Genomic DNA, 19,202 nt, shown 5'->3' with positions numbered 1-19,202 from the left:
AAATGCTAATTACTCACTGCACATGCACATTAAATGCAATGTGCAAGGGAGAATCTACACATTGTTACATTCACGCTGTTATTTTGTGGACTGCTAACCGGGCGGCTGGAGCTCAGTGGTAGAGTGGGTCATCCCTCAGTCGGAAGGTTGGGGATTCGATCCCTGACTGCTGCAGTCACATGTCGAAGTGTCCTTGGGCAAGGCACTGAACCCCAAACTGCTCCTGGTGGCAGAGCCAACGGGTATGAATGGGCATAGATCTGATAGGAGATTGGCACCTTTGCCCTCAATGTGTGTATGTTAGTGTGAACGGGTGAATGTGACGTAGTGTAAAAGCAGCTTTGAGTGGTCGCAAGAGTAGAAAAGTGTTATATAAGTAGAGTCCATTTACCATTCTAACAGTTTTCAGCACAGAAACAAGAAGACATTGAGTGTTGGATTTATTATTATGGAATCACTGTATAAGTCTTCATAAAGACGCTGTAGTTCGAGGCCAGATCAGGTAGCTCAGTGAGATGATGACATCAGAGCCTCGCCTCCAGCACGCAGCGTTCCAAAGATCTTAAAGAAACAGTAAAAGACCTGTAGACCTCAGGGGATCAATATTTTGTATTTCAAATAATTATATAATAATAAAGAGTTTGGTGATGTTAAAGACTTCACGCAGGGAAATAGGTTGATTGGTCAAATTTGTGTATAAGTTGCAGTAATTGGCCAAAATTGCAAGATCGAGAAAAAGTTGTGGCAATTGGTTGAATATGCGTAACTTCCTGGAGGGACTCATTCATTGACTTTAGAATTTTGATTAAAATGATTTTTTTTCATTTCTAAGTCACATTGCAAACACACTTTAAAACTAAACTGACTGACTGCTTTCGATAATTGTTGGTGTAGGGAATGGATGGATGGATGTTTAGTCTAGTCTGTCTGAGTCATTGATACTTTATCCGACATCTATCTTTTGTAGTCATGCAGTCATGACTACAGATAGTTTTTACTGTAACTGTTTGGGTCAGGCTTAACTCAACTCATCTTAACTTTATTCATACAAACATGCAGCTCTCACATAGGAACAAACTGATGAAAAATAAGAACAACAATAGATTCAACTCTAAAGGACTAAAGATGTGTTGCATATTTGGTCATAAGGTGCTCTCATTGGGTCATACCCCTCTGTTAAATATTCATAAATCACCTCCTGACGTTGGAGGAATTCTCTTCATTCACTCCACAGACATTAACACACCTGTTCAGTACATATGGTTTCAGAGCAGCAACATCCAGCATATAAAACTAAAAATAAAACAGTGTCAGACCCGAGGGGGCGAGATGTAAATGAAGCCTGCACACAAAAGAAGTGCATATGCTCCCTCTTCACACAGTAGACTTTAATGTGTCAGCTGAGCAGAGTTTGATGCAGCGATGTGCCAAAGACGAGGATAACATCAAAGAGTGAATTTGGGTGACATTTTATACGGAGCCTTAATCTGGCTTGCACATCATAATAGTCTGTCGAGGCCTATTATGCGTTACATCCGTCTCTCGACAGGCCTGATTTCTGTTCCAAAAAAGCTCAGTGTAATGTGGGAATAAGAATAATCTGCGCTGGATGATGAATTAGGCGTCATCGTGTTATAAATTAGTTGGAAATAATGGCTGACAATACACGCTGGTGTGTTTAATTACTGTGAGTAAGTGATGACGCAGAGGCAGCTCTGGCACTGAGAGAGGACTTTAACACTGCAGAGCTCAGACGGAAGGAAGTCTGCCTCGTGTCCAAATCAGGTTAAACAGGAAGTGTCTACACATTTACGGCCAACTGTGGGTGCGCACACTGTGTCTCGGTTTTGATAAAACAGAACAAAAGAGAGTGCATGCAGGATTTTATGAATGTGGTTATTATAGGAGCAAATCACAGCAAAGAGTGAGCTCTTAAAAACAAAGAGGAAAGCTTTACAATGAAGGAAAGTATTACTCAAAATAAGGAAATGATCTACCAACAGCTCAGATCATATTATAAAAAGTAAAATGTTCCAGTCTTAAAGAATAAAAAGATGTCTTAAAATAATAATAATGATAAGAGTTATTTCCTCAATATGTTGGAAGATTTGCTCAGATTTAGCGTCCAATGCTTTTGCAGTCGTCCTGAGTTATGGCTTTATTCCCTGGATTCCACAGAGGAAACATGTAACTTGTGTTTAAATGAATAATCCTGACTAAATTAATTTAGAAATGAGGTAAATATATTTTCCTACCAAAGTTTTGTAAACATAAAATCTTGAGGATGTTACAGAATAGTTCCAATCACTCATGTGATCCCCAGTGGTGGAAGAAGTTAGTGGTATTTCAAACCCATGTTCTCCTCCTGGTACTCCAGCTTCCTCCCACAGTCAAAACACATGTTCGTTAGGGTCATTGGTGACTCTAAATTGCCTGTAGATGTGAGTCTGTCTGAATCAGTCCAGGGTGTAACCCCGCCTCTCCCCAATGACAGCAGGGATAAGCTCCAGCCCGCGACCCTAAATAGGGTAACCGGTATAGATAATTGATGAGTGGAAGAAGTCAGAGGTTGCAGAGGAGGTTACAACAAATAAAAGATACATATTTCACTAAATAACGTCTGTTGCGTACACTACAGTGGGACTTTTTTCAAGCGGTTAAAATGCGCTCACTCTGTTTGGCTACTTTAGACAGGGTCCGTGCTGACAGGCATCTACTGCGTGTGATACACTGTGCACTATTAATAAGTGCCTCATATAACACCACTTCAGAAATCCAAACCAGCCTTTAAATGTAACGGTAAAAATAACACTTGCCGCCTCTCCAGAGAGTTTACAGTCTCAGTGTTTTCCCTCTTGTTTTTTTTTAACAGGAACCTACATGGGCTGCTTCCTGCACAACGCCACAGACCGAGCCCTGGGAGGAACGATGCTTTATGACCTGCGCAAAATGACCAGCTCTCTGTGTCAGGACACCTGCTCAGAAAGGTAATGTGTGTGCTGCAGGCTCCTGTGAAGGGACCACAGAGGGCCTGCTGTTTGAGTAAACGCTTTGGATCTCAGTCTCCTCCGTGAATGGCCTCCTGTGTTTGGAGGCAGCGGAGAGCCAGGTGGCTGGATGACAGTAAAAGATGAGGGTGAGGGGGGAAGAGTGTGAGGAGCAGCCAGGACAGAAGGCTTGATGTGTTGCAGGAGGAGGAAGGAGGGAAGTGTGTGTGTGTGTGTGTGTTAGAAAGCTTAATGAGCTGCAGGCAGCACTTGGTGAAGTCTGAGGCCTGAGCTGTGCGTGGGGGAGCTATGGGGGGCTGCATTGTTTATAGCAGGTGCTAATAATTACAGAATCACTACACAAAAGCACGATCATCATTTTAGGTATTAAAGCATTATTCTCAATCTCCTAACCACTCAGCTATCATCTTCAGACATTATAGCCTCTGGGAGTGACACAAAAGCTCTCGGGCCCGAGGGTGTCAGCAGTTATTCAGTTTAGTGATTAGAGATTTTAGGACAAAGACTTCCTTTTATGTTTGTTGTTTACAGTCCAACAAGCAACTTGAGCATGGCAATCTATAACCGGAGTGTTAGCTGCAAATACATACTGTGATCTAGTTATAGTAATAAAAAGTTCAATCCTTGTCAGATCCAGAATTGCAAAACGGCCAATGGGTTTAACCTCTCTGCTCTCCTCAGTGAATGTTGTCCTGCAGAAATGTTAATGGGCAATAGGTTCCTACTAAGACTACAAGTGGAAACCTGAACGCTTTAGACACCAAAAATATTGTCCTTCAGTATTCACGTGCAGAATCTGTTTATTACGTACACTAAATTTACAACACAAGGAAAATATATTCTGTACATGAAGAACGAACAAAGGCACACAAAAACTACAACCAGGACACAACCACAAATCAATCATCACGTTACTTCTAAAGTACCTCGTTACGTTACTGCGTTACTAAGAAAAGTAACATGTTAGATTACTTTTGCGTTACCAAATATTAAATCTCCTTTGTGACTTGTTAAACATGTGTGTTATATTGTCAGGACGGCGTGTAGCCTGCTGTACCTCTACCTTTAAATGTATCGACTCTACCGTCACTGCATCTCCTCGTTTACGGCTAAGAACAGGAATGACAGACGCAGTATAACCTTTACAGCTCTTTATTATGCTAACAGTCTGACAGTGAACTGGGCAGAGGCATACAGCATTCAGCTTTCCATTACAACAATACAGCACAGGCTCTCTGTCCCACCAGTGTTGTGGAGCTGTGTTTAGCTGCAGATGCTTCTTCACATTTGAAGTCGAGCTCTTCACAGCTGACGAGCACTTATCCTCCAGACACAGCTTACATTTCACCGTCATGTTGTTCTCGTCCCTTTCACACAAACATTGAAACTATAATGTGAATATTTCCACAAAGTAACCACTGTCTTCTGTGACATCTTGTTAGTTGAGTATTTTCCGGTAACAGATTACTCTATATGAAAAATTACTAAAAAAACTAAATAACGGATTACTTGAATTGCAGAACTAACATGTTACGTTACTTGCTACAACAAAAAAGTAATCAAAGTGCTCTAATGGATTACTTTATAACATGTTAGCCTAACACTGTTTAGCAGTTAGACAAAACAACTGTGGCATGTGCAAGATACTAGCATAGTCTTACAGTATGCCTACTACATAAACAGCAATGCACCACCTCTGCTAGCTGGCAGCTTCCTGCTAGCTGTAGCTAACTTTAGCCCGAGGCACACAGCACGACGGAAGCAGCTAACTTTTAGCTTCTGTCTCTTATTTTTAAAATTAAAGAAACAAACAGTCTCCTTCTTGATCCACCTCGTTCTTCTCCTTATTCTCCATGTTCGGCATTACGATGTCATCCACCTCATTAGCAATTAGCATTCTCATAGCTGAAATTATGTCAATCAGTAAAGCGGTCATTTATCTGCTAATTAGCTGTAACACAATAGAACTACACACTTGTTGTATTTCACTTAATGGGTTGTTATTTGCTACTAACGTTAGTGTGTGGACTCTATGCCAGAGCTTAAATTATATGAAACCAGCTAATCAAGTAGCAGAACAAGGAGTAACGTTCAATGCTATGAAGTATATGTCTGAAGTTATATATTAAAAGAAATACGAGCCAGTTTGACATTTATCTTAAGAAATATTACATATTGTAATTCCATATTTATTGCTCAATTTCTGAGAGGAGCCTCGGTAGGGCTTTGGCTTTTTCATGATGAGCTGAAAATCTGTGATTGGGTGAGTTTGAGCCAAATTATCCAGAAAACATGGAGAAGCAGGTGGAATTTAACAAGCAGACTCAAGAAATGACCGGCTTGAATAATTCCCTCTCATATTCTCATGAAGTGCAGCCTCACAGAAACAGAGGAGCCGAGGACAGATGGATGCAGTCACACTGAGAGTCTCTCATCTCGAGCCCACCGAGCCCCCCGCCTCCTCTTCCTTCTCCCCCATCCACATGGAGAGCAGTCGTGCTCGTTACCTGAGCGAGCCAATTACTGCGATGAGTACAAGTAAAAAGTCAAGGCAATTTATGAGGAAGCTTCAAAGGACATATATGAAAAGGTCAATTTTGATGAGGTCTCTGTCTGTCCAAAGGAGGGGGGATAAAGAGGGAGGATGAGTCACAACAGCCTTGATATGTAAAGTACAGATCAGAGGTGACTGCGGTTCAGCTGAGAAAAAGCATTACACTGTCAGACGAGAGCGGGAGGAGGACAACGGACAAATACCACACTGACGCAGCGAACTGTACCTTTAACTCTGCAAGTTTGAGTCGAATGATAAGTTTGAAATGTCTGTCCTGTGGGACGGCTTAGCCCGAGGGCAAGAGCTCCAGGTTATTGAGCGTCCGCTGCTGTAGTAACAACTGTGTCCATCTGTGTGTGTGTGTGTGTGTGTGTGTGTGTGTAGTGGGTACCAGTTTGCAGGTCTGGAGTACGGAGCTGAATGCCACTGCGGGAACCGGATCAGCAGCCCGCGGGCTCCAGAAGAGGATTGTAGTCTGGTGTGTCGGGGTGAGAGGGGGTCTCCCTGCGGCGGAGTGGGCCGACTCTCCGTTTATAAGGTGGAGGAGCAGCTGCCCGGACACAGAAAGTGTGAGTCAACTCCCCTCAGGGAGGAAACAGGGCTGAGTGCTATTTATTCTCTGTGTGAGCCGCTCTTTGTGAAGAGATAACGGAACTTTTACACTGAAATAAAATAAATATGTATAAATCAGTCAATAAAACTTGTTGCTTCATCACACTTGAATGAATAACAATGACAATGACTTAGTTTTTGTTTCTCTATTGAAGCCGCCATAATAAATATATTAAACATCTAAATAAACTTACAGAAAAGCACACAATACAGACAAACTGGTGTTAAATATGTATTTGAAAGTGAAGAAATTCACAAATTAAAACAACCCTATTTATACAGTATGTATATGATTCTGGGAAAAGGCAGGTTGCTGCTTAGATTTGTAGATAAAAGAGGGAAAAATACATGTGGTAGTCCCTCTAGGAAGTTGCAGTCGCCATTGGCCGAGTCTACACAAAGTCGACCAATTTTCTTTGGGGACCTTGCAGTTTTTTGAGTGTGTGTGTGGTGTTGGTGGTGGTGGTGGGCTTTTATGCCTTTTATTAATGCTAAAAGTGTCGGAAACAGGGGAAGAAAGAGTGTGGGTAACACGCGACAGGGGCCGAGGGTGGTAGTCTGACCTGGGGCCGCTGCATGGAGAACTGTAGCCTCTGTATGTAAGACATGCGATTTAACCGCTGAGTTAAACCAGCTCCCGGGGACCTTGCAATTTTTTGCGATTACTACAATTTTTTAACAAATATAACCAATTTTCATATTTCGTGCGTCATCATTTACGTCACCATGCTTGTATGTGCGCCGTTCTCTGGTGAGATCGTCTCACTTTCGTGACCAAATTCATCTGGCGTTGACCTACCGAGTCTTTCAGGAGACTCTATACAGTGATTCCATAATTATAAATCAAACCATTGATGTCTTCTTGTGATCAGTTATCCATGTTAACGTGTTGAAAACTGTTAGCCGTCCACTGAGCCACTTCCTGATGTCTTGTCTTGAGTCTAATGACCAATCAGAGGCTATATTCCTACTTTCTACCAACAAGAGCTTGTTAAAAATTGGTAGATTTGTAGCAGTGGAGTTACAGAGCTGTGACAGAGTGTTTGTATCAAAGGAAACACTGTGTCTGCTCGTCTCCTCCTTTTCTCTGTGCAGTCACAGATATCAGATCCACCATGATGTAAGCTACTGTATGTCTGTTTAAAGTAACAACAGACTGAAGATGTATCCACTGTCAGATCTGAGTTTTGTCTTTATGATACAAAACAGCTCATAAAACAAAAGCACAGTGGAAAATTCAACAATGCTTATTATACATGAACATTTTTCTCTTCTTCTTTAAAGAAGCGCATCTCATTACTGTTGGCAAGGTCACATGTATTATATAAGGACTTTATATCATATACAGCATTAATATTCATGATCAGACACTGCAGTGTCTCTGGAGATTTGCAGCTGAATACTGAATACATTATAAAGCAGAATCCAGTTAGGTACAGGGAAGTAATTAGAGCAGAACTACTTTGAGCAGATTTGTAATTTAAATTTCACCCTGATCTTTTTTATTTAGATCTGATCATTTAAAAGAAGCCTTGACCCTTTAAAGTATGACGTCCACTTTAATTGACAGATACTTGAGCCATTAAAGTTGTAGCACCACATCTCAACAAGAAGCAGCCATTTCATTATTACATTTTTATCTATTAGTTGTTTTCAGAAATTACATCCTAAATTCAAAATGGTGGAGGGAAACGTAGAGACGTACTGCAAGGCTGCGGGGGGGTCGAATAGTGCTTTATGTTTAGGAAGGTTCCTGAGTAAGTGTTTAAGTGTCAGCCATGATGAGAGCGGTTCGAATACTGCAGAGGAGAACATAATGACCCACAATTCCTTGCGTCAGCAACATTTATTTTATTTATTTTAATGTTTATTTGTATAGGTACAAGTATGAAGCAAGTAAACCGATGCCACACACTACAGCATTCATAGCCTTGGCTAATTTGCAATGCCCGTCCCTAGATGGGCCTTTAAAATACATGAAATCAACAACAAATACACAAGAGACAAAACAGACTCAACAGCAATAAGACAGGTATAACAATACAGGATACAAAATACACTCCTACAATAAAACTTAATGTAAAACAGGGAGCACAAAACCTTAAAGTGACGCACCTCGAGGCAGTCATGAAAACACGCAATCAACATGACAGAAGAGTTGATTTGAATGGCAACTTGACTGAATTAAACATTTTCGTTCTGAAACAATGAAACTTATGATTCATGTGGATCAATACAAGAGGAGGGTCAGAAATATTCTTAATATGACAACATTTCTCATTACCTTTGGTAACTTATTTTCCTTTTTAAATTCCCATCTCCAATCAGTCAATCAATCAATCAATAAATCAGTTAATTAAACTGTATTTGTGTCTCTACTGTAAGATTATACAGATTAAACCCACGTGCCTCTATGAAGTGATATTCTTCTGTTTGATGAGGTTTATGTCTAAAACGCGATTGTTGTTTTGCCGTCAAAAATATAATAAATAAATATTCATCTGTGACAGTGGAGTGTGTTAGCTTGCAGCTTCACACGTGACAAGCTCATAGTAAGACAGAACAAGATTAGACTACAGTAATATTAATACAAACAAGTTAAAATATTGTATAAGATAGAATAAGACCGTTTTACATATAACAGAAACAAACAACATTAAAAACAGTAAAATACGTGATTTTAAAAGCATTAATAAAATAATTTTTACAACAGGCTGCAGAAGTTTGAAGTCACGTTTAGAGATATGAACACTTCAGCTGTTCTCAGGAGCTCAAACTGTCCTGACTCCTTCAAAATATAATAAACTGGAACAAAGAGTAATTGGCATCATTTTCACTTGTTTTTAAGTATAAAAAACACGTTTCTATTAATACTTAGCATTAAAAACGCTTCATTTTGTCTTTCTCTATCCTTCCAGTCCGAAACGTTCACTACCGCGGTTGCTTCAAGCTCCCGAAGAACACCCTCACCACCTTCCCCATCTACTCGTCTCAGCCCAACCTGACCACTCAGGCCTGCATCGAGACCTGCACGGACAAGGTTTGAATCAGTTCTGTGATGGTCAATTCACTTCACGTAGCTCTCTGTAGTGTGTCAGCTGCTCAGAGAGCTGTCTCCACCCTCAGGAGATCACATGTGGGAGCCGCTCGGCTTCTCTGAATATTTAAGGTTTCATGAGAAGAAGATAATGTGGATCCTGCACTGACTTCTTTCTGCTGCAGCTGTGTCCCATCAAAAAACAGATATGCAAATATTGCACATAATTTGGTGGTGATTGCATTATGATTAATTCAGTGTGCACAATAATGCATTTTTTTCTTATTGTATTCCCTCCAATGTGTCTGTGTTCCTGCTTTGACTTTGAGCAGGTTGACCTTGAAATATTAGAAGGAAAAATAAACAACAATGAAACATTGAGCCGTGATGTGATGCCAACTCTCCTGCTGAACTGAGCCGGCACATCACCCCTGGGTGGATTATGTCTTTGTAGAAGAAAAATAAGTTTGATCGCTCAGAGAAAAACACGGAGAACATTTGTGCTTCTGGTTTGCAGGAGCTCCCGCTGGCTGTGTTCAGAAAGCCCCGCTGTTTCTGTACCTGGACGTCTTCTCTGTTCAGTCTCAACCAACAGTCTGACACCCAGCAGTGTGCAGGAAACACTGCTGTGAACTACACCAGCACCTCCACACCAGCAGCTCCTACTGAGCACGACCACTACCAGGTGTACCACACACCTGTGCTGGGTGAGATATTGCTTACGTGTGCCTCATTCTGGTTTGTTGTACAGAAAGAGATCGAACAATGTGATAGTTACAAGACTTTTACTGTGTTGATATCCTTGTTATTCAGTCATGTCTCATGCACAAGTTACAGCTCCAGCCTTTCTTACTTTCCTCTTGTAATAATATCCTCCCTTTACACTAGTCACTGACACTGTCCACTATGACTATAGAGTCTCTGACAAATCATTGTCACTTCATTGCTTCTCAAAAACGAGCAACTGCCTGGGAAAGAGAAATCTGGAGCTGTTGATTATCTATTAGCTACACGTAGATAACAGCTAATGTTAGCATTCAGCCACTTTCTAGCTAACATTATGTTAAGCTAGAAAGTAAATTCCTGGCTCACATTACATTAGCTAGGTATTTACGCCTTCCCTTTTGTGCTACCAAATTGTAATATTATTGTCTTCAGCCACTTCCTATCCATCCATCCATCCTTTAACTTCCGCTTATCCGGGGCCGGGTCGCGGTGGCAGCTTACTCAGTAAGGTGACCCAGCGTCCCTCTCCCCAGCAACATTTTCCAGTCCCTCCTGGGGGATTCGGAGGCGTTCCCAGGCCATCCAAATTGATTAGCAATGAATTTATAATAATTTGTCATAAAACCATCATAAAAACAGCCTGGAGGAAAGCAGTATGACATTAAGAGGTCGATACTGTGTGACAACAGTCAGTTTGTAAGAATGCTCAGGCCGGGCTCAGACTACAGGAGTTTTTAGCCAATTCACACCCAATTCAGTCCTCCCAACAAGCTAAGGAGAAGTCTGTTTTGGGCCTCTGATGTTCAGCCCAGATTATCTGGTTATGTGAGGGATTTAAAGATCCCTTCAACCACCCGAGCTGCTGTTAAGGATTTGAAATCTGGCTAATAATGCCAGTCATTAAATGCTCCTTCTGGGTTTATGGCGAGTTGCTGTCTCAATCTGGGACTTCACAGGTGAGGGTAAAATGGATCGTGAGATTGACAAACAGGTTGCTGCTGTTGGAGGATCTACCAGTCTACATTCAAGAGATCCGGAGCTCAGGGTAGAGCTGCTACTCTTTCGCATCGAAAGGAGCCAGTTGAGGTGGTTCGGGCTTCTGATTAGGATCCTCCTTGGTGCTGCCTTTGGGGATTTTCTAGTCCAGCTTAAAGGAATTAGAACCAGAACAGGCTGTAAGGATAGCATATCTAATCTGGTCTGGGAAAGCGTCTGGATCCCCAAGTAGTTCCTGGAAAATGTTGCTTTGAAGGTGGATGTGTGGGCTAACTTTCTTAGCCTGCTTCAACCAAGACACAGCATGGATAAGCAGAAAAATAAATGGATGGATAGATGAAGGATTATGTCAGGACTCTTGGGGCTGAACCACAATAACCAATGAGGAAGTTCTTCCAAAAGAAGAGACAACCTGCCCCAAACATTTCTCCTCCTGACTCGATAAGCCTTCTGCTTTTTCACCGCAAAGCTTCAGCTACAGCAGGATGTTGCAACGAGTCAGTTTATCTTCTTCTCTCGGAGATCACGTGAGGCGGTTCCCTCTCACTCATGATAATCTTGTAGTTTGTGATGCACCATTATTTTCTCATCTTGTAGTGTGTACATGTTTGAGAGGTATCCTGATTTCATGATTGTTTGGGATTTGAAGACTCCTGTAGTCTGAGCCCTGATGCATGATTGAGGAGCAAATAGCTCTCAAAGCATCGTGATATTCCCAAACTCAGATCCGACCTGAATTCTCCCTTTTGATCCTTTGTGTCACTCGTGCAACCAGTTTTCATCACAAATGAGTCTGTGTTGCTTTTGTGCCAAAGTGAATCCATGATGAGCTTTCTGCATCCACATTTCTGACATATTTACATCTGAAGCACTTACAATCTCTGCTTGTAGACTCCAGGTGCAAGGAGCGGATGTTTCTGCCTCAGAGATCCAGCTCCCTCGTGGCGCTGTCTAGTTTTCCTGGTGCGGGGAACACCTGGGTACGGCACCTGATCGAGCTCGTGACCGGCTACTACACGGGCAGCTTCTATTTCGACGGGACGCTGTACAACAGAGGTGGGGAGGGAACTACTCTGAAATTGAGTGAGTGCTTGTTGAAACATCTCCTCGCAGTTGCCCATTACTCATTCATTTATTCATTGTTCCAGGTTTCAAAGGAGAGAAGGACTACTGGAAGAGCGGCCGCAGCATCTGTGTGAAGACCCACGAGAGCGGGCAGAAGGAGATTGAGATGTTCGATTCTGCCATCCTGCTGATCCGTAACCCCTACCGCTCCCTCATGGCCGAATTCAACCGCAAGTGTGCCGGACATTTAGGCCACGCCACAGACGCACAGTGGAAGAGCAAAGGTAATTAAGTCCATCCATAAAAAGATGTAATGGTGGAGCGGTTTGTCTCTGCAGGAGGATACTGTAGTTACTGCTGCATGACGTCCTGCTGATCTTATAGCTGCAGCAGACCAGAGAGCGTGCTGTTATTGTGACTGTGGGTGCATCAGGAAGCAGTTAAGCTCTCATATTTACAGTGAACACCGCACTCTGGAGTATTACAGCTTTTATACCAGGGTCAGTAACATGCAGCACACCTGCTCTCTGAAAGCTTTCCTGTTCAGAGGCTCACAAACAGAATGATGCTTTCATGATGACAAGAAAACTGGAAGTGTCCGTTTGTAGTCCCAATAAAACATGAATTCATTCTTACACCGAAAGAATACAGCATGTTTAAAGAGTGAGGTCAGCCAGATTACATAAAACATCTCATCACACACTGTACCTGTAGTTGTATCTCAGCGGGGAGATAGTTCTGCTTTTGTTTGGCCACATTATGAGATTTTCAAATCCTCTGAAATACAATGAAAGTGAAGGGAACTGAATTTGTGGAGCTTCACAACCTATAAAAACCTCCTGTATGCTGCCTGAGGAGGTTCTTTGTTTGCACAATCCGGTTTAAACTGATCTAAAATAAAAACTACAACAGCTAGAGCCTTTATTCTTTTTGCAGTGGAAACGTATGTCTTCCGTCTTTTGCAGCACAACATTGCATATATGTTGATGACGTCATTGGGAGGTGTAAATCTCTTCAGGGTGGCAGAGGCCAGCCATGATCATTGTTTTTACGTCATCCTGTTTAAATACATCATCCTTGATTCTTCTGTCCCTTTTTTTGCTTTTGCATTTTTGGCATTTCTGCCTTTATTTGATGAAACAGTGAAGAATGACGCGAAACATAATGAAGAGATAGTGGGGGATGACGTGTACCAAAGGGCTGCAAGTGGGAGTCGAAGCCATGGCCGATGCGACGAGGACTTCGCCTCCGTACATGGGGCGCCTGCTCTACCGATTGAGCTAAACCGGCATCCCTATTCTTCTGCCTCTTGCGTCATCTTTTTGCACGTTTGTTGGTGATGTCTTTTAAGTTACGTTGCGTGTATGTAATGTTAAATGTGCTGATGAAGCTCGTTGGCAGGGGGCCCATGGAATCTTGCAACAAGAGGCAGCGATTTGCATAATCTATAAGGATAAAAACTCATAGCTAGATCATACGTTCTGATGGAGTATTAGGGCCACATTAAAGAAAATACAATCTGAGATTACGAGAATGAAGTCGTAATTTTGGGCTATTGTTAGCCTATATGTTCTTAGGAAGGGGAATATCAGAAGGGCAGCCAGCCGCCTGCGTTAAAATGAGGAACGTGTTCAGTATAACTTCACAGTGAGCATCTTGTGAAGTGATGCTTGTAAATGAGGAGGCTTAATAAAACTTGAGCTGTAGCTATATTTATTGAATACACCCGGTAGCATGGAGGCATAGCATATGTACCTTGGGAGTCACATGACACTGGAGAATATTGAATGGATGTGGTTCAGGTTAACTGATGTTTATCTGTTTAAAAAAACTTAAGTGAAGATGAAGGAGACAGAAAACAAGACAGATGGTTATAAATGTTTACAGGAAATGCTGTGGTGTAGCTATTTAAGAGATGTCAGAATTGACAAATGATGTGCCAGATACCCGCCATGATGCGCGTTGAATAGCCTACATTTGTTTATAATATGTGTTTACTTTTGGGGCACCATCATATCACAGCTTTTGTCGCAGAGAAAATGAAATGAAGCACTTGGCCTGATTACTTAAAGAACCATTTTCTTTTCTTTTATAGTTTATGCTACTTTTACAAAATACTGGAGCTAAATAACTTTTGAAAATGTGGCAGCGCGTTGTGTCAACTGTACATACATAAAGAGAGTCACAGCTCAGGGAAATGTCCGGCCCCCGGGCCCAGAGCTTTCTGAAAATGTGGCCCCCTGAATAATGTAGTTGAATAGTCCTGTCCTCGAAGTAATGCGCGAGCACATTACACAGCTTTATATGACAATACTTTAGTACAGGTTTCACAAATATGAAATACTGAATCTGTTGGCACATCAGCACCACTTTGTCATTATTATGAGGACTCTGAAAAGTGGTTTAATTTGAAAATGACTCATCATTTTAGTCAGTTTGGCACCTGGCTGCTCTTCTGATATCCCCCTTCAATATAAAATTTAGGCTAACCATAATTACGACTTTATTCTCATAATAAAGTTTCTCTAACGTGACCCTTATACTTGTGATACGTTAAATTACTTACATAACCTTTATTTATAGGCACTGTATGTCTGTTGCAGATGAAATCATCTCAACACTCTTATAAAATGTGCAAATCTTAAAAGTTCAAATCAATTTTTGAGTATTAAATAATATTTTGCTCATGTTCATTTATTTTGGATTTGTTTTTGTGTGTTTATTAGGAATAATCCAATAAATAGTTTTAATCAACAGATTTTAGGGATGTGAAGCATTTGAAAATTCTCAAAGAGATTATATCAAATAAAGAAAAATAGCCATGTTGTCTCTGTAGTAACATTTCTCTGCAGAGTTCAAAGGGTGTGAAAATTTAAACAAGAACTTGTCTCTTCACAAAACAGTGACCCAGTTAGTCTGTATTAAAGGTTTTCAAAGTGACCCTCTGGGCCCCCTCAGACAAAATCAAAAGTCCTTATTCAGCCCTTCTTGATGACAATCTAACTCAAGCATTATCACTTCAATTAGACTTTTAACAATTATAATTCAGAACTATAAGTATCTGAGAGGATATTCACCTCAAAGGAAGCGGATGATTTCTCCGTGCTTTGGCTGAGACAGAATATTTAGTCAGAGGTGTGTCAGAGTCAGAGATCAAGGCTGCAATCAAGACGTTTGCTCATGATAAAGCACCAGGGAGGACGATTCCACACCGCGTTTAATAAATGCTTCAAAGATTTGCTGATAACCTTCCTGACTCTGCTGAAGTCAGTCAGAGATGCACAGTGTGAGCTCTGCTGTGATCTCTCTGTTACAAACCATGCAAAGACCGTTTGCAGATGAATAATTTCCATCCAGCGAGTCGGCTGAATAATGATTATAAAGTGTTTGCAAAGATGCTCGCAGTGCGTCTTCAGAGAGGTTTGATCTTTAATTCATACGGATCAAGTGGGTTTCACTGCTGGCCACCTCACATCGAATAACATGAGGAGACTTTTCATGGAAATTTCAAGAGCGGCATCAATTCAGCAACCAGCAGAGCCGATGTCGCTGCCGTGTTTGACAGGAGGCACTTATTTTACACTTAATGAAAACGTGGCTTTGGTGTCGTGTGTGTACATCGGGTTAACACTTGCATCTCATACTCATGTTTGCACTCGAACTGTTGTCTGTGCTGACATAATCAGAAATAAGCAGCATTGATTTTTATGGTTATGATATTAAAAGTCAATCTATATGCTGATGACATTTCGCTGATACTATCTGAGACTCATATGCACACGTAGCTTCTCCCCTGTTTAATGGGAATAGCAGAGGCTCATAATCTAATCTGCAAATGACAAAATGTCTGATAAAGATGTTCCTAAGCATAAAAAAAAATAAAGGAATACCTCAAGAGATGGATCAATTTCCCTCTATCATTATGAGAGTGACAAAAGACATTATAATGACTTTCTACTGCAGTGCAGACAAAAAGCAAAAGGATAACTCACCATCCCCATGGATATTCTGGATGTTTCTTAAGCCTCATTAAGCCTGTAATGTCTGCTGTCAAAACTGAAAGAAAAAAATAAATGTCACTTGACAAAAAACTATTAGTAATATTTTAGTCTCAATATGTGTAATAAAGTAAAAGAAAGGGTAACACTTTATATTAAGGTCCTTGAAATAAGCATGACTTAGAAGTTCTTAAAATATGCTTATTTACATTAAATATACATTAATAACATGATAAAAATGCATAATAAAGGGTTTATTAACCTTAATAAGGCACTGTTCTCGCTTTAGCTCCAGTAGCTGCAAAAAAGCATAATTAACTGTTGATAACAAATAGTTATTTGATACTTAATGCATAGTAAAGTATGTTTTAATCTTAATAAAGCAACTTTAAAGTTTAGTTAAGGCTTAACAAAGGCATAATAGGTAAGTGAGTAAGAATCAATGAATGAGTTTGTAATGCTATTATAAACAATTGAAAGTTATTAACGCTCTTAAGCTTTACAAGTTTCTTATAAGTGCTTATAAATGTCTTATAATCTAACAATAACATGATAATGGTACATTTATTAACAGTTATATAGTCTTATTTACATATAATTTTAATGTTAATAAGCATGTTATAAGGACTTATGAGGGTCTTATTACCTATTAACTAGCACTTATTACAAGGACCTCAATATAAAGCATTACCAAAGAAAGTCATTGACATCTTTTTCTTTGTGTCATATCCACACAAAATCTTCAATTCGGAAGAACACAATTTGAATCAGTAATTTATAAACATATTCTGTTGTCAAAACCTGGTCTTATTCAGTCTTTCTGCTGTTATAGATACAGACCAGACTGTACAGAGTCTGTGCAGTAGAGATCGGCTGGTGGAACAGTGGTAACGATGCCCCACTCCTTCTGCTGATCAAAACATACCTTTAACTTACCGAAAAAACAGCAAAGATCCGGCATGTCGGCGTATTTAACAGCAGAACAGCTTCAGCTTCGTCTCCTCTCACCGTTCCTCCTCTACTCTGCTACTCGGGAACAGCACGCTGCAGGAGCCCCATTTGTCAACAGAGCTGTCAATCATGAGGTCACACCCCCTAAAGTATCAAATAACTAATTAAAAGTAAACTTGTCAGAAAAATGAACACTTGGACATAAATGAGCATGATAAGAACTAACTATAATGACAGAAACCATGTTTGAGAAAAATGTATTTGACGTGTATTTTGATTTTATAGTTTGACTCATGTCCCATCTGTTAACATGGAGGAGGCGAATTAATGAGCTATGCTGCAGCCAGTCAGCAGGGGGCGATAGAGAGGGTTTGGCTTCACTTTTAGGGAGCTGTCATGTCGTCCATCTTTTTATACAGTTTACGATACAGACCACCACCTGCTGCTCTGGAAAGGTGGACCTACAAATGGTCAAAATGGCTGGATGTACAGTAATATGTCCTATGGGGCTTCCATACCATGTTAGATGTTAAAAGAAGAAGGCCTTTCCTTTAGATAAAGCTTGGAAAAAACCCACAGTGATCTCATTTTGATAAATAATATTATATTTCACATCATTCACTGAAACCAAGATGTTATTCTGCAGGACCAATGTTTAGTGTCTTGTGTTTGTTTTGTAGTGTAGTTTTAGTAAACTGAGCCTTTTATGTGCAGTGAAACACCTGTATGTCTGTACATTAATAAACTTTCTGTGCTCCAAAACTGAATATATTTTGTTTCCAAATCAACCTTTTCAACTTAGACATAAGGAAAGTCTAAAAAATGAACAAATGTAGGATTTGAGTAGTTCAACAGCTAAAACTTAACATGATGTTTGATAAAACTCTAAATGATTCTCTCTCTTCTCCCTGCAGAATGGCCAGAGTTTGTCTCCAGTTACGCCCCCTGGTGGGCGTCTCACGCTCTGAGCTGGCTGAAGTTTGGACGCCGCCTGCTGGTGGTGCACTACGAGGAGCTGCAGCAGGCTCTCCTCCCTCAGCTGCGTCTCATCACCGCCTTCCTGAACGTCACCATGACGGAGGAGAGGCTGCTGTGTGCTCAGACCAACCAGGACGGACATTTCAAACGCTCCGGGGGCCAGAGACCCTCCTTTGACCCGTTCACACCTGACATGAGACACATGATAGACCCCTTCATTGAGACTGTGGACCAGGCGCTGCAGAGCAGGAACTTTAGCAGACTTCCTCAGGATTACCTCCCCAGATGATGATTTGAACAGGTCGTACACGTGATACTTTAGATGACAGAGAGGGGAACAGACACACACTGGACCACCTGACTCTTTGATAACCCTCACACACTGTGACTGGCTGCAGAGTCATGGAAACACACTGGAGGTCACGGGAGAAAACATGGCGATTCAACGTGAATCCACTGGTGAGCAGTGATGAAGACCTCAGGCAGGGACTCAGAGACTGTCTCTCTCAGAGCTGCGAACACGACGGAGACTCAGAGAGGATTTGACGTGATTTGTTGGCCTGCAGAGTCGGATTATCCAGAGCGAGTGTGTTAATCCACGATGGACTCATTTGGGATGAAGAGGGGTTTCTGTGCTCTTTATAATTTCACTTTAGGACATATATTGTGTTTTTAACATACAGTATTCCCATGTTAATAAATCATACTAACACAGATGACAACCACAGCATCAGCATTACATGGATTATACTGAATTTGCGGAATCTGCTGGTTGCTACAGGTTTGCAATCATGTTGGATTAAAGCCTCAAAGCTGCCACAAGAGGCTGAAGGAAACTGTGCAACTAGTTTGTACATGAACTGACAAATATGTTTTGTGCTTTATGCTTTAAAATGTAAAAGAACAGCTGTTTACATGAGTAGATCATTTCATTAAACATTCAGTTGTTCACACCTGAGTCACTGGAAACTGTATGTGTTTTTTTAAAAGTAGTTTTCAGGCAGGTATTCATTATATTGGGTTGGTTAAGCAGAAGAGAAACTACGTGTAATGAACAAAGGATAAAGCACTCTCTTAGTAACGTTGTGTATTAACCTGTCAATGGCAGATCCTGCTGCGAGCAGATGTAGACCTACAAGGGAACTTGAGCCCTTCCCTTTTGCCCTCAGACGCGTCAAGTGCGACAAGACCGCTGGGGTCAGCCCTACACATGGGTCTGTATGAGACTGACTGACTGACTGAGTGATGGTACTTTCAGAGCCGCAGAGAGAGAGAGT

General features: G+C 41.1%; 1 protein-coding gene across 1 annotated transcript in view; it reads left to right on the top strand.

The window, feature by feature from the left end:
* Nucleotides 1–18,883, top strand: part of wscd1b (WSC domain containing 1b) — a 32,264-nt gene extending 13,381 nt beyond the window's left edge. Inside the window, exons 3-9 of the mRNA XM_069675267.1 lie at nucleotides 2,873–2,987; nucleotides 5,947–6,131; nucleotides 9,093–9,214; nucleotides 9,729–9,918; nucleotides 11,825–11,989; nucleotides 12,082–12,282; nucleotides 17,862–18,883. Coding sequence (XP_069531368.1) covers nucleotides 2,873–2,987; nucleotides 5,947–6,131; nucleotides 9,093–9,214; nucleotides 9,729–9,918; nucleotides 11,825–11,989; nucleotides 12,082–12,282; nucleotides 17,862–18,214 — 1,331 coding nt within the window. The 3' untranslated portion in view covers nucleotides 18,215–18,883. The remainder of the gene's footprint in view (nucleotides 1–2,872; nucleotides 2,988–5,946; nucleotides 6,132–9,092; nucleotides 9,215–9,728; nucleotides 9,919–11,824; nucleotides 11,990–12,081; nucleotides 12,283–17,861) is intronic.
* Nucleotides 18,884–19,202: the final 319 nt, after the last annotated feature.

This window comes from Semicossyphus pulcher, unplaced genomic scaffold (genome assembly GCF_022749685.1).
Source record: "Semicossyphus pulcher isolate SPU_LCO1_2020_fin unplaced genomic scaffold, fSemPul1.0.p SCAF_10, whole genome shotgun sequence".
In the NCBI taxonomy this organism is placed as follows: domain Eukaryota; kingdom Metazoa; phylum Chordata; class Actinopteri; order Labriformes; family Labridae; genus Semicossyphus; species Semicossyphus pulcher.
This window is presented reverse-complemented; position numbering and strand designations above follow the sequence as displayed.